At 40.8% G+C, this 15,889-nt stretch overlaps 1 protein-coding gene across 2 annotated transcripts in view; it reads right to left on the bottom strand.

Annotated features, from left to right (window-relative positions):
* LOC126475029 (acetylcholinesterase-like) overlaps positions 1–15,889 on the bottom strand; it is a 215,684-nt gene that overhangs the window by 64,867 nt on the left and 134,928 nt on the right. For both annotated transcript variants that reach the window (XM_050102572.1, XM_050102570.1), the window contains one exon: positions 15,201–15,386. In XM_050102572.1, coding sequence (XP_049958529.1) covers positions 15,201–15,386 — 186 coding nt within the window. The remainder of the gene's footprint in view (positions 1–15,200; positions 15,387–15,889) is intronic.

Below are 15,889 nucleotides of genomic sequence, written 5' to 3'. Positions count from 1 at the left end.
CAGATCTCAGCACACCAATCACTGCGTACAACAATAAAGAAGTACTCCACAAGAAATGTAAAACTGCTCCTGGCCACGAATGCGTGATATACAGACGTCTAAGACAATGTCCTCCTTCCATCCCAGCAACCCTTGAAATAACTTACAACAATATCCTCTAACAAGGCTATTATCCTGAACGATGGAAAACCTGTTTTCCTCAAAACCCAAAATAAGCCACTTAGTGAAAACTCTTCCTACCAACCCATCAGCCTCGCCTCAGTGTTTAACGAAGCCTTTGAATCCATCCTCTCTCAGCACGTCCATAAACACCTAGACCAGCATGTACAACTGTCTTTAAACCACTGTGGTCTTCGTCTTATATCAAAGTCATCTAGTATCACTTCATCTTAATAACAGTAAATCCACCATTTTTGTATCCTCGACCTACAAAAGGCATATGACTGAGTATGCATGCCAGTCTCTTCTTCAGACACAGAAATATGTGTTTCCTATTGATTATGTTTGCCATATTGGTTCTTTCCTATCTAACAGTCCACCTTCTGTCACTATTATCAGTGCCAATTCCTGCCAATACTACTGCAAGTCTGCTAAAATGTTCTGTCCTCTCTCTCCAATCGAACATTCTTTACACTGCTGACATGCCTAAACCATCTTCTCCAGTACGCCGATCACACCACCTTCCTAACTTTATACCATAACTTCCAGAACTCCCAATGTTCACTCTAGATCCATCTCAACCAGTACACGTCCTGGTGCAACCAGTAGCCTGAACCTAGGTGAGAATTATGGGATGAAGGCCTACAGTATCACCTCCAAGACTTTTATCTTACCATTTATAGCTGTCTTCTCCAATTAACAAACAGCCTGAAGTATCAGGGACAACCCCTTCATCGTAAACTAACTTGAAAGCCACAGCTACTAACCATCCAACAGAAAGCTCACAGTAGGTTTGAGGACAATATTATGGAAATGGAAGAGGATGTAGGTCAAGATGAAATGGGAGATACGATACTGCGTGAAGAGTTTAACAGAGCACTGAAAGACTTGAGTCGAAACAAGGCCCCAGGAGTAGAAAACATTCCATTAGGACTACTAACGGCCTTGGGAGAGCCAGTCCTGACAAAACTCTGTCATCTGATGAGCAAGATGTATGAGACAGGTAAAATACCCTCAGACGTCAAGAATAATATAATAATTCCAATCCCAAAGAATGCAGGTGTTGACAGATGTGAAAATTACCGAACTATCAGTTTAATAAGCCACGGCTGCAAAATACTAACACGAATTCTTTACAGACGAATGGAAAAACTGGTAGAACACGACCTCGAGGAAGATCAGTTTGGATTCCGTAGAAATGTTGGAACACGTGAGGCAATACTGACCCTACGACTTATCTTAGAAGATAGATTAAGGAAAGGCAAACCTACGTTTCTAGCATTTGCAGACTTAGAGAAAGCTTTTGACAATGTTGACTCGAATACTCGCTTTCAGATTCTGAAGGTGGTAGGGGTAAAATATAGGGAGCGAAAAGCTATTTACAATTTGTACAGAAACCAGATGGCAGTTATAAGAGTTGAGGGACATGAAAGGGAAGCAGTGGTTGGGAAGGGAGTGAGACAGGGTTGTAGCCTCTCCCCGATGTTATGCAATCTGTATATTGAGCAAGCAGTAAAGGAAACAAAAGAAAAATTCGGAGTAGGTATTAAAATCCATGGAGAAGAAATAAAAACTTTGAGGTTTGCCGATGACATTGTAATACTGTCAGAGACAGCAAAGGACTTGGAAGAGCAGTTGAACGGAATGGATAGTGTCTTGAAAGAAGGGTATAAGATGAACATCAACAAAAGCAAAACGAGGATAATGGAATGTAGTCGAATTAAGTCGGGTGATGCTGAGGGAATTAGATTAGGAAATGAGACACTTAAAGTAGTTAAGGAGTTTTGCTATTTGGGGAGCAAAGTAACCGATCATGGTCGAAGTAGAGAGTATATAAAACGTAGACTGGCAATGGCATGGAAAGTATTTCTGAAGAAGAGAAATTTGTTAACATCTAGTATAGATTTAAGTGTCAGGAAGTTGTTTCTGAAAGTATTTCTATGGAGTGTAGCCATGTATGGAAGTGAAACATGGACGATAAATAGTTTGGACAAGAAGAGAATAGAAGCTTTCGAAATGTGGTGCTACAGAAGAATGCTGAAGATTAGATGGGTAGATCACATAACTAATGAGGAGGTATTGAATAGTATTGGGGAGAAGAGAAGCTTGTGGCACAACCTGACTAGAAAAAGGGATCGGTTTGTAGGACATGTTCTGAGGCATTAAGGGATCACCAATTTAGTATTGGAGGGTAGCGTGGAGGGTAAAAATCGTGGAGGGAGACCAAGAGATGAATACACTAAACAGATTCAGAAGGATGTAGGTTGCAGTAGGTACTGGGAGATGAAGAAGCTGGCACAGGATAGAGTAGCATGGACAGCTGCATCAAACCAGTCTCAGGACTGAAGACCACAACAACAACAGGCTAAAACCACTAACAGACTGAACAAGGGTGTTCCATCCCGGCACCATCCTCGACGCCTAAAAAGACTTGATGCGACCTATACTCTCCTATGAAAATTTTTCCTGGATATATGCACCACAAACATTTTACCAGTGCTCCCAGATCCTTGAATGTCACACACTTCACCTTACTTCCAGAATCGATATCCCTCCCCTAAAACAACTCTTTACCAGTTCATCCCTTTTCCCCACCTCCTTGCCAACACTGAATACAAACGTATATCCCACACTTATCATAAAATTCACCTCCAACAAATCTATCTTCTCCCTCCTAATAACAAATCCAGGAGTGCTGCCGTATGTATATCAATACATCCCTCCTATTCTACACTTGTACACTCTCTATATCCCCTCCCAGCGCAGATAGACTTTAACTCCTCATCATGGGAACCAGCTATGACATCTGTCCTTCCTACAAGATTTAACCCGCTCCTCCCTATCCCATCAAATTTAGGGGCTCCTCTCGATCGCCTTACCTCCTTTGTCTTCCCTCCGTTTGATCTTGGCCAGGCCCCGATCTGAACTATCTGCTCGCTGAATATCTTATTTTCCTACAAACATAGATTCCCTTTCTTCATATCCCTACAACCCACCCTGCCACAGTCACGCAGCACTATAAACTCCTTACCTATCTCAAACGATCAGTTCCCCTTCCCTCTCGCCGTTATTCCTCCTGAATACAGGTCCCTCCCATCAAGTGGTAGCATAGTGTAATACAGTGCATGGTTTGTTTTTAACCTGCTCGCAACTAATTGGTTTTAAATGTCCGATAGCATTTCCTTTAGTGTTATTTTTTATATCATCTACGAACAGCACTCTTTATGCGTTTTACAACATTTTTTTTACAGTTCATCCTTTTGAAAACTTTTATAAATCTTGGATCTTTTAAACGCTATTGGCTACAGAGCGGAGAACACTTTTGCTGCCAGCCCATCCTCGCCCATCTGTGGCATTTATCACGATATTTGTAAGTGGTTGAGACCGAAGTTAACAGTCCTCCTCCTTTTTTTTTTCCTAAGTCATGAGTCTTCTGATGGTTAGAAGCAGCCCCTCTCCTGTGCCAGTCTCTTCATCCCAAGGAAACACTTGCAACCTGGGTCATGAATTATTTGTGGATTTATTCCAATCTCTGTCTTCTTCAACAGCTTTTTCCCTCTATAGCTCCCTCTAGTAACATGTAAGTCATTCGCTGATGTCTTAACAGATGTCCTATCATCCTGCCTTTCTCCTTGTCAGTGTTTTCCACATATTCCTTTCCTGTCCGATTCTGCGTGCAATCTCCTCATTCCTTCCCTTTCCAGTCTCTCTAATTTTCAGCATTCGTCTTTAGTACTAAATCTTCCGTCCATCATTGTTTATTTTACTGCCTAGGTAGCAGAATTCCTTAACTTCGTCTTCTTCGTGACCATCAATCCCAATGTTAAGTTTCTCGCTGTTATCATTTCTGCTTCTTCTCATTACCTTCGTCTTTCTTCGATTTACACTCAGTCCATATTCTGTACTCATTAGATTGTTCGTTCCATTCAGCAGATCATGTAATTCTTCTTCACGTTCACTCAGGATAACAATGTCGTCAGCGAATCGTAGCATTTATACCCTTTCACCTTGAATTTTAATTTCACTCCTGGACCTTTCTTTTACATCCATCATTGGTTCTTTGCTGAAAAGACTCAACAGTAAGGGGAAAGACTACAGGCCTGTCTTACACCCTTATTAATTTGAGCACTTCGTTCTCCGTCGTCCACTGTTATTATTCCCTCTTGGTTCTTCTACATATTGTATATTACTCATCTCCACCTATAGCTTTCTCCTAGTTCTCCCAGAATTTCGTACATCTTGCATTTTACATTGTCGAACGCTTTTTCCAGATCGACAAATCCTATGAACGTGTCTTGATTTTTCTTTAGTCTTCCATCTATTACCAACCGCAACGTCACAATTGCCTCTCTGGTGCCTTTATCTTTCTTACAGCCAGATTGATCGTCACCCAACACATCTTCATTTTCTTTTCCATTCTTCTGTATATTCTTCTTGTCAGAAACTTGAATGCATGAGCTGCTAAGCTGATTGTACAATAATTCTTGCCCGTGTCGGCTCTTGCACTCTTCGGAATTGCGACGAGATATTTTTTCGAAAGTCTTGATGGTATGTCGCCAGACTCATACATTCTACACCAACGTGAACAGTCGTTTTGTTGACACTTCCCCAATGATTTAAGAAACTCTGGTTGAATGTTATCTATCCCTTCTGCCTTACTTGATCTTAAGTCCACCAAAGTTCTCTTGAATTCTGATCCTAATAGTGGATCCCCTATGTCTTCTAAATCGACTCTTGCTTTTTCTTCTGTCACATCAGACACGTCTTCCCCTCATAGAGGCCTTCAATGCACTATTTCCACCTATCCGCTCTTTCCTCTGTATTTAACAGTGGAATTCTCGCTGTACCCTTAACGTCACCACCCTTGCTTTTAATTCCAGCAAAGGTTGTTTTGATTCTCCTATTTCTTTTTCGATTTTCATGCGGCCATTTCGTCTTAGCTTCCCTGCACTTCCTATTTATATCATTCTTCAGCGACTTATATTTCTGTATTCCTAAATTTCCCGGAACATTTTTGTGCTTTCTTCTTTCATCGATGAACTGAAGTATTTCTTCTGTTACCCATGGCTTCTTCGCAGTTACCTTCTTTGCACATATGTTTTTCTTTCCAACTTCTGTGACTGCCTTTTGTAGAGATTTCCACTCCTCTTCGACTGTACTGCCCACTGGACAATTCCTCATTGCTGTATCTACAGCCTTAGGGAACTTCAAGCGTATCTCGTCATTCCTTAGTACTTCCGGATCCTACTTCTCTGATCGTTCCTGACTAAGCTCTTGGAACTTCAGCCTGCTCCTCATCGCTACTACATTGTGATCTGAGTCTATATCTGCTCCTGCGTACGCCATAATCCAGTATCTGATTTCGGAATCTCTATCTGGCCACGATGTAATGTAACTGAAATCTTCCCGCCGACTTCACCAAGTATACCTCCTTCTCTTGTGATTCTTGAACAGAGTATTTGCTATTACTATCTGAAATTTATAACAGAGCTCAATTAGTCTTTCTTATCTCTTATTCCTCGTCCCAAACCCTTATTATCCAATAACCTTTTCTTCTACTCCCTCCCATACAACTTCATTTCAGTCCCCATGACTATTAGTTTTTCATCTCCCTTTACGTTCTGTGTTACCTCACATACTTTCTCTATCTCTTCATCTTTAGCTTGCGACATCGGCATATATACCTGAACTATCGTTATCGGTGTTGGTTTGCTGTCGATTCTGATATTAACGACCCTATCACTGAACTGTTCGCACTAACGCACCGTCTGCCTTTCCTTCCTATTCATAACGAATTCTACTCCCCTTATACCACTTTCTGCTGTTGTTGATATTACCCTATACTCATCTGACCAGAAACCCTTGTCTTCTTTCCATTTCACTTCACTGACCCCCCACTATATCTACATCGAAGCTTTGCATTTCCCTTTCAAGATTTTCTAGCTACCCTAGCACGTTCATGCTTCGAACATTCCACCCCAACTAGTAGGACGTTATCCTTTCGTTGGTTGTTCAATGTTTTCCTCATGGTCACCGCCCCATTGGCAGTTCCCTCCCGGAGATCCGAATGGGGAACTATTGCGGAATCTTTTGCTAATGGAGTGATCATCATGACAATTTTCAGTTACGGGCCAAATGTCCTGTGGATACACTTTATGTGTCTTTAATGTTGTGGTTTCCATTGCCTTCTGCAGCCCTGCAGCCAGGCGACTAGCGCGAGTATTGGTGTTCTCGTAAAGATAAATCATTTTAAATTATAAAACCATTTACTTTAGAACTGATTACGTGGTAAATAGGTGTATTAGTGTGATTTTTGATCGTACCATTAAAGGTTTTCTTTTCTCTTTACGTAATACAGCGGAAAACGGGAAAAGATCGTACAGTCAGGTTACAGTCGTATTTTCTGTTTACGTTTTGCCGCAGCAAATCTACACAATTTCGTTTCATTGTTCTTCGCTCTCTCCAGCAATTTAACCGTAGCGTATCTCTTCATTATTTAACTCACATTTTCGGAAAGTAGCGTAAAGTTTAAGTTGTTTCAGAAACGTCGCACTGTTGGTTTTGTTTACATATAGTTGGGTATAGGCCAGATTTGTGGAATAGTATTTTCGTGTTTGTGTGTAATTTAACTGACTTATTCTTAATAAACTATTACGTTTATCTTGAGAGAAAAGCGCTTGAATTGCCGTAGAATTGTTAAGTCGGGGCTCTGGTGTGACGGGTGCAGCAGTTTTTTCCATGTGAGTGACTGGCGTGGGAGTAGGAGAAGTAAATAAGACTCGTCAGTGTTTTGTAGGATATGTAGTAGAGATAGAAAGATACTAGAACAGGAGGGGAAAATTCCGCCCTTCAGGCTGAGTTAGACAAAGCCAGGGGAGATCTTTATAGGTTAAGGAGGGAGAAGCGTAAAGAGACGTGGGAAGTTGCAACAGCCAACAGGAGGAACAGACCTAGAACTTTGTCTGACAGCTTCGTGCTGAATGTGGAAAATAGATTTGACCTGTTGCTTCAGTTAGAATCTGGTGAGTCTCAAGCATTTGCAGGTGCAGACAGAGCACAACAAACTTTCAGCAGCAAATTGAAAAGGAAGAGTGAAGGGAAATCATTAAAGAGAAAGAAAGTGTTGCTGTTAGGTAGTTCTCATGGAAGAGGTGTTGGCCAACTTTTGCAGGATGAATTAGGATCTGAGTACAAGGTCACCACTATTTTTAAACCTAGTGCTGGTCTGGAGCAGGTGACAGAGGATTTAGAATCACTTTGCAACGATATCACCATGGAAGACTCCGTGGTTTACTGGATGGGCCAGGTAATAGTATTGGCAGAGATCCTAGGTACAGAATAGAGTGTGACCTGGCAAAGATTGAATTAGCATCTAAGCATACTAGTTTTGAGTTTGTATCTGTTCTTGGGCGCCAGAGCTAATTTGGAGTTGGGACAGCTCCTTATGTCGAGTGCAGGGTCACACATTGGTGTGGTTCCTGTTGATTCTCTCAGTAGGTGGGATTATACAAGGCATGGTCTTCACATCAACAGCAAAGGGAAGGGTAAACTGGCTGGGAAAATAGCAGGAAAGTTAAAGGGGGGAGGCACCGTCATGAGTGACAAAATACCAGTGGTTATAGGGTTCAGGAAAGACCCTTTTTAAGGTAGGGAGGACAGAACGAAACCAAGTTTTAAGAAAGGTTAGGATTGAGACAAACCTTCAGTTTGAGAAAGAAACCAATAAACATAATTCTAGCTTATTACGTCAGCATAAACAGCTGTTGGCAAATAATTTTCAACAACCACCAGAAATTTCCACTCTACCCAAATTCAACTCAGTCAATGTGAAATGTCAGCTATCTTTATTGCATCAAAATATTCGAGGATTGAGAAATAAAATTAATGAATTAATTATCTGCATAGACGAATTAGAGTTATCAAACCCAGCTGACATAATCTGCCTTTCTGAACATCATGTGACCAGTGGTATAGACCTTTTAAGTGTTACAGGATTTAGGTTAGCATCTCACTTTTGTAGAGCAGAAATGGGGAAAGGAGGAGTTGCCATATCATCAGGAACTCACATAAATTTAAGAACATGGACATTCATACATTTTTCCTAGAAAAGCAAATGGAAGCATGTCCAACAGAAGTAGGATTTCATAAAAATCCTTCATAATATTAAGTGTATGTCGAGCACCTGTAGGTAATTTTAATCTGTTCATAAACCATCTCGAAGCTGCACTGGCCCACTTAACAACCAAAAACAAAGAATTAGTGGTTGCTGCTGACTTCAAAGTAGATTTCCTTAAAGACTCTCTCAATAAGAACTTATTCGAATTGGTAACACTATCACTCTATTCCCACCGCAAAGTTCCCAACTAGGGTAGCCGATTGCTCACAAACAGCCATTTATAATATTTTCATAGAAAAGTGAAATGAACAAAATTATATTACAAAACCAGTAGTTAATAGCTTCTCAGGCCATGACACGCAGTTACTTCAGTTAATACTGAACAGGATATAAAATCTGATAAATCTTAACTCAAGAGGGTAATCAATAAGCCAGAAATTGATTATTTTTGGACACTCCTCAGAGACATTCACTGGAGTGATGTTTACAGAGATTATGCCATGAATAAAAAATATAAAGTGCATACCTTATTTGAACACTGTTTTCCCCCACAACTAACCAAAGTTAGAGCAATGTCTACAAAGAAGCCATGGATTACTCAACGAATAGAGGTATCTTGTAAAACAAAGGAAGAGTTCTGATGTTGATGCTACAGCGCATTACATGAAATGCTGCAAAATATTAAAGACTGTAATATGGACATCAAACCAGATACATTACAAGGAAAAGATAGTCATATCAGATAACAAAATATAGACAATATGGGGTATAGTGAAGGAGGAGACCAGTAGAACCAGACATGAAGAAGGGCAAATAGCATTAAGAGTAAATGATACATTGGTGACAGATGTGTATAGTGTTGGAGAACTTTTAAACAAACATTTTGTAACTGTTGCTGAAAAGATTGGGTTGTCAGGTTCTGTAGATTCTGCCATGGGATACCTCAGACCAGACATTTCAAGTAACTTCCATAACATTAATCCGGCCCTCACTACCCCAACAGAAGTAATGTCCATCATCAAACCTTTAAAATCAAAAACATCTGGTGGGTATGATGAACGGTCAACAAAGTTAATTAAATAATGTGATTCTGAGCTAAGTAACATATTAAGCTATCTGTGTAACCACTTGTTTATCAGTGGAATATTTCCTGAATGGTTGAAATATGCTGTAGTTTACGAAGGGAGAAAAAGAAATAGCGCGAAGTTTCTGTCCAATTTCATTTTTGCCAGTATCCTCAAAAATTTTAGAAAAGGTAATGTATAATAGGCTTTATAATCATCATGTCACAAATAACATACTGACAAAGTCACAGTTGTGATTTCTAAAGGGTTCTGATATTGAGAGGGCTATCTACACTTTCATCTACATGGTTACTCTGCAATTCACACCTAAGTGCCTAGCAGAGGGTTCATCAAACCATTTTCATACTACTTCTCTACCATTCCACTCTCAAATGGTGCGTGGGAAAAAGGAACACCTAAATCTTTCCGTTCGAGCTCTGATTTCTCTTATTTTATTACGATGCATTTCTCCCTACGTAGGTGGGTGTCAACAAAATATTTACGCATTCGGAAGAGAAAGTTATTGATTGAAATTTCGTAAATAGATCTCGCCGCAAAGAAAACCGCCTTTGTTTCAGTGACTGCCACCCCAACTCGCGTATCATATCAGTGACACTCTCACCCCTATTGCGCGATAACACGAAACGAGCTGCCCTTCTTTGCACTTTTTCGATATCCTCCGTCAATCCTACCTGGTAAGGATCCCATATCGCGCAGCAATATTCCAGCAGAGGACGGACAAGTGTAAAGTAGGCTGTCTCTTTAGTGGGTTTGTCGCATCTTCTAACTGTTCTGACAACAAAGCGCAGTCTTTGTTTCGCCTTCCCCACAATATTATCTATCTGGTCTTTCCAATTTAAGTTGCTCGTAATTGTAATTCCTAGGTATTTAGTCGAATTGACAGCCCTCAGATTTGTGTGATTTATCGTATACCCAAAATTTATCGGATTTCTTTTGGTACCCATGTGGATGCCCTCGCACTTTTCTTTGTTTAGTGCTAATTTCCACTTTTCGCACCATACGGAAATTCTCTCTAGATCATTTGTAATTGGAATTGATCGTCTGATGATTTTACTAGACGGCCAATTACAGCATCATCTGCAAACAAGCTAAGGGGGCTGCTCAGATTATCAATTAGATCATTTACATAAATCAGGAACAGCAGGGGGCCTATGACACTACCTTGCGGAACGCCAGGTACCAATTCTGTTCTACTCGATGATTTACCGTCTATCACTACGATCTGTGACCTCACTGAGAGGAAATCACGAACCCAATCACACAACTGAGACGATATTCCATTGATTAATAGTCGCTTGTGAGAAACGGTATCAAAAGCCTTCTGGAAATCTAGGAATATGGAATCGATCTGAGATCCCTTGTCGACAGCACTCATTACTTCATAGGAATAAAGAGCTAGCTGTGTTGGACTAAAACGATATTTTTTGAATTCGTGTTGGTTATGTGTCACTAATTTATTTTTTTCAAGGTGATTCATAATGTTCGAGTATAGCATATGCTCCAAAATCCTACTGCAAATTGAAGTCAGTGATATGGGTCTGTAATTCAATGGGTTACTCCTGTTTCCTTTCTTGAATATTGGTGTGACCTGTGTTACTTTCCAGTCTTTAAGAACAGACCTTTCGTCAAGTGAGCGGTTGTATATGATTACTAAGAAAGGCGCTATTGTGCAACTTCCTGGTAGATTAAAACTGTGTGCCCGACCGAGACTCGAACTCGGGAACTTTGCCTTTCGCGGGCAAGTGCTCTACCATCTGAGCTATCCAAGAACGACTCATGCCCCGTCCTCACAGCTTCACTTCTGCCAGTAACTCGTCTCTTACCTTCCAAACTAGAGCACTTGCCCGCGAAATGCAAATGTCCCATGTTCGAGTCTCGGTCCGACACACTGTTTTAATCTGCCAGGAATTTTCATGTCAGCGCACACTCCGCTGCACAGTGAAAATCTCATTCTGGAAACATCTTCCAGGGTGTTGCTAAGCCATGTCTCCGCAATATCCTTTCTTTCAGGAGTGCTAGTCCTGCAAGGTTCGCAGTAGAGCTTCTGTAAAGTTTGGAAGGCAGGAGATGAGGTACTGGCAGAAGTGAAGCTGTGAGGAGGGGGCGTGAGTCGTGCTTGGGTAGCTCAGATGGTAGAGCACTTGTCCGCGAAAGGCAAAGGTCCCGAATTCGATTCTCGGTCCGGCACACAGTTTTAATCTGCCAGGAAGTTTCATGTCAGCGCACACTCCGCTGCAGAGTGGAAATGTCATTCCGGAGGCGGTGTTGTGTCTGCATACTCCGAGAGGAACCTGATTGGTATACCATCTGGACCGGAAGACATGCCTTTCTTCAGTGATTTGAGTTGTTTCACAACACCTAATATACCTACTTTTATGTTACTCATTCTGACAGCTGCTCTGGTTTCGAATTCTGAAATATTTACTCCGTCTTCTTTCGTGAAGGAATTACGGAAAACTGTATTTAGTAAATCAGCTTTAGTGGTACCATCATCGGTAACATTTCCATCGCTACCGTGCAGTGACGGTATTGACTGTTTTTTTCCACTGGTGTACTTTACATACGACCAGAATCTCTTTGGATTTTCTACCATATTTTGAGGCAATATTTCATTGTGGAAACTATTAAAAGCATCTCGGATTGACGTCCGCACTAAATTTCCAGCTTCCGTGAAACTTAGCCAGTCTTGGGGATTTTGCGTACTTCTGAATTTGGCATGCTTTTTTTCGTTGCTTTGTGCAACAGTGTTCTGACGTGTTTAGTGTACCATCGTGGATCAGTCCCGCCTCTTATTAACTTATGCGGCATGAATCTATCTATTGCTGTCGATACTGTGTCTTTGAAGTTGAGCCATATTTGGTCTACACTTACACTAGCTTGGAAGGAATGGAGACTCTCTCTTATGAAGGCATCAAGCGAATTTTTATCTGCTGTTTTAAAAACACTTACAGTGAAAGTGTACTTAATTCACTAGACAAAAAACTGCAGACAACTGGTATACTTTGTTTTCTGTCAAAGGCATTTGACTGTGTAAATCACAATATCCTTTTAAGTAAATTATAATATTTTGGTGTAACAGGAAACGCTTCTCTGGGAGGAAACAAAGGGTGTTATTAGAAAATAGACATGTATTAAGCTATCAGGCATCATCCAACTGGGAACTAATTACACGTGGGGTCCCACAACTTTCCATCTTAGGGTCTTTACTTTTGTTTCTGTATTTCAATGACCTTTCATAAGTAACATTACCAGATGCCAAGTATGTTTTGGTTGCTGATGATACAAACATTGCAATAAATAGCAAATGAAGTGTAGTCTTAGAAAGAACGGCTAATAAAATATTTGTGGACATTAATCACTGGTTCCTAGCCAATTCTTTGTCACTAAACTTTGAAAACACACTCTACATCCAGTCCAGAACTTGCAAGAGGTGTCCCACGAGTATATACCTAACATATGATGACATCAGATAGAAAAAGCGGAGAGTGTTAAATTCTTGGGATTACAGCTTGATAATAAATTCAGATGGGAGGAGCACACCACAGAACTCCTGAAGCGTCTAAACAAATCTCTGTTTGTAATGCGAATTCTGTCAGACATGGGGGATATAAAAATGAAAAAGCTGGCATACTATGTTTACTTTCACTCCATAATGTCATATGGGATTATTTTTTGGAGTAATTCATCAAGCCATGCAAGCATTTTTTTTGGGTACCAAGAGTTATATGTTGTGTGAAGTCAAGAACATCCTGCAGAGGCCTGTTTAAGGAACTAGGGATCTTCCCAATATATTTATTTCTTAATGAAATTTGTCATTAAACATATACCTCTTTTTGAAACCAACAGCTCAGTTCATAGAATCAATACTAGAAATAAGAATAATCTTCACAAGGATTTAAAGTCACTCTTGTAAAAAAGGTGTGCATTATTCAGGAACACACATTTTCAATAAGTTGCCAGCACACATATATATATATATATATATATATATATATATATATATATATATATATTGGGACCTGTGGAAGGTACATTAGCTTATTTGCTTTATTTGTAAATATTTGTCATGTATTGTTTTTCTGACATGTTCTACATCCTGGAGGACTTCCTCACTACAGATCAATGTAAGTAAATCTAATAATCCTCATGCTGTCGATCTTTGTTGATTCTTCCCACTGAAGGGGGGCAGTTTCCCACGCAAGGACAAAAGAGTGCCCTGAACCTTTGTCCAATCCTCGCCCTCCTTGACAAGGTCATTGGCAAAATGAGGGTGACTTCTTATGCCAGAAGTCTTCGGCTGCCACTGCTGATACTTAATCAAAATTTAAACGTTGGCATGTTTCGAATTCACGACCGAGGACGTTTTGATTACTGATCAAAGACGCCACACATTTATTTCTGCATTTTGTTCCGTATTGTTCGTTGCGTTTGGTCTGGGCGGACGTCACAAGACATACGTTCAAGCTGATCGTTGATTCCTTTACTCAGTTTTTTATTACTGAGGGCGAGCAGCCCTCTGACTGAACACGCTGAGCTACCGTGCCGGCTGCCCTAGACCACAGGTGCACGTTGCACAGTAGCACAACAGATAAAGATAAGCTGCAGGAGATATCAAACAAATATTATATCGAACTGTACCATTTAAATCCGCTGTTGGACAGTTGTAAATCAACTTTTTGTTTGAAATTAATCTTAGGAACCTTTTTAAACCACCGGCGCATCCCTATACTCGTAGTTGCTAGATTTCGCGAGATGGAAGAGTCGGACAGTAGGTTTCGCAAGTATAGGAGGCGAATCGTGAGCCCTGTGCGTCAGGGTGTGCAAGAGCTTTGTGTAGAACAAGTCGCGAGTGAGTAATCGTCTGTGATAAACGCAGTTATTCTATCAGTACGGGAAGCTGTTCTAGAATTGACAAATGTATTCTTATTCGCCCGTGTGCAACTCCACTTAATCTGACGGTTTTCTAGGCGAGTACTGTAGTTTAGTGAGCGTTCACGTACTTCATAGGAGGAGGCCGCTATTACCTAGCTTGCAGGTGGTGCACATTGGACGAGGCAGGCATGGTGAAATGTAACTGGAGGCAGTGCATTTCATTTGTTCCGGTATAAACTTTAGGTATGGTGTTTTGTGTCTTTTTGCCTTATTGATTTCGAAAAGTTATCCCGGTCTGTTTTGGAGCATATTATCAGCCACAGTTTTTAGAGCAATTGCTATTAATTATTTACCAACTAATGTTCATAGTGTATGGGTTGGGGGTTGGGTTGTTTGGGGAAGGAGACCAGACATCGAGGTCATCGGTCCCATCGGATTAGGGAAGGATGGGGAAGGAAGTCGGCCGTGCCCTCTCAGAGGAACCATCCCGGCATTTTCCTGGAGTGATTTAGGGAAATCACGGAAAACCTAAATCAGGATGGCCGGACGCGGGATTGAACCGTCGTCCTCCAGCATAGTGTAAGATCTAAGTTTGAGAATATATCGATATATAGACGGAAAATCATATTTACGGAAAAACTGTGCCGGACAACCCGCAATAATAGTGCATATTCACAAACATGGTTACATAATATACAAATAACAATGTGTTCAAACGTGGTAAAAAAGGTAGAGGGTGTCGCTGCTTTTCGGTAAACCAGCAAGAGGTCCGACAGGACTGGATTCATTATTGGAGGCAGCCATGAACATTCCCAGTGGGATGAAACTATTAATAGTTGTGGAGAATTGCTTGAAACAATAATAAGTTTATTTACTTTTTTACCATGTGTCTCATTTTCATTTGAGTGTCCCCTATATGTATACAAACTGTCAGTGGCTAAAACTGATCTCTGGAAGTAACTACTAGCCTGCAGATCCAGGTGACATGAGATGCAGTGAAACAGAAACCCCTCCAGCGCTCTGACCGAAGAGAGTCACCAGCTGTGGATCCCCGCCGAAGCTGGCGATGTTCCTCTGCACCCAGGTGAGCCCCAGCTGCTGGTCCTTGAGGCCAGCGTTGCCAGGAACAACCTCGTCACCTGTGCTCAGGAAGCCTGCAACAGGATTGAAAACGGACTGTAATTCAATTACATTATCTTGCATGTGGTACAATATCAATCCCTTAACATTCCCATAACATTAACGAGGATAATGGAATGTAGTCGAATTAAATCGGGTGATGCTGAGGGAATTATATTAGGAAATGAGACACTTAAAGTAGTAAAGGAGTTTTGCTATTTAGGGAATAAAATAACTGATGATGGTCGAAGTAGAGAGCATATAAAATGTAGACTGGCAATGGCAAGGAAATCGTTTCTGAAGAAGAGAATTTTGTTAACATCTAGTATAGATTTAAGTGTCAGGAAGTCGTTTCTGAAAGTATTTGTATGGAGTGTAGCCATGTATGGAAGTGAAACATGGACGATAAATAGTTTGGACAAGAAGAGAATAGAAGCTTTCGATATGTGGTGCTACAGAAGAATGCTGAAGATAAGGTGGGTAGATCACGTAACTAATGAGGAGGTATTGAATAGGATTGGGGAGAAGAGAAGTTTGT

The sequence above is a fragment of the Schistocerca serialis genome, chromosome 4 (assembly GCF_023864345.2).
Source record: "Schistocerca serialis cubense isolate TAMUIC-IGC-003099 chromosome 4, iqSchSeri2.2, whole genome shotgun sequence".
Taxonomy (NCBI): domain Eukaryota; kingdom Metazoa; phylum Arthropoda; class Insecta; order Orthoptera; family Acrididae; genus Schistocerca; species Schistocerca serialis.
This window is presented reverse-complemented; position numbering and strand designations above follow the sequence as displayed.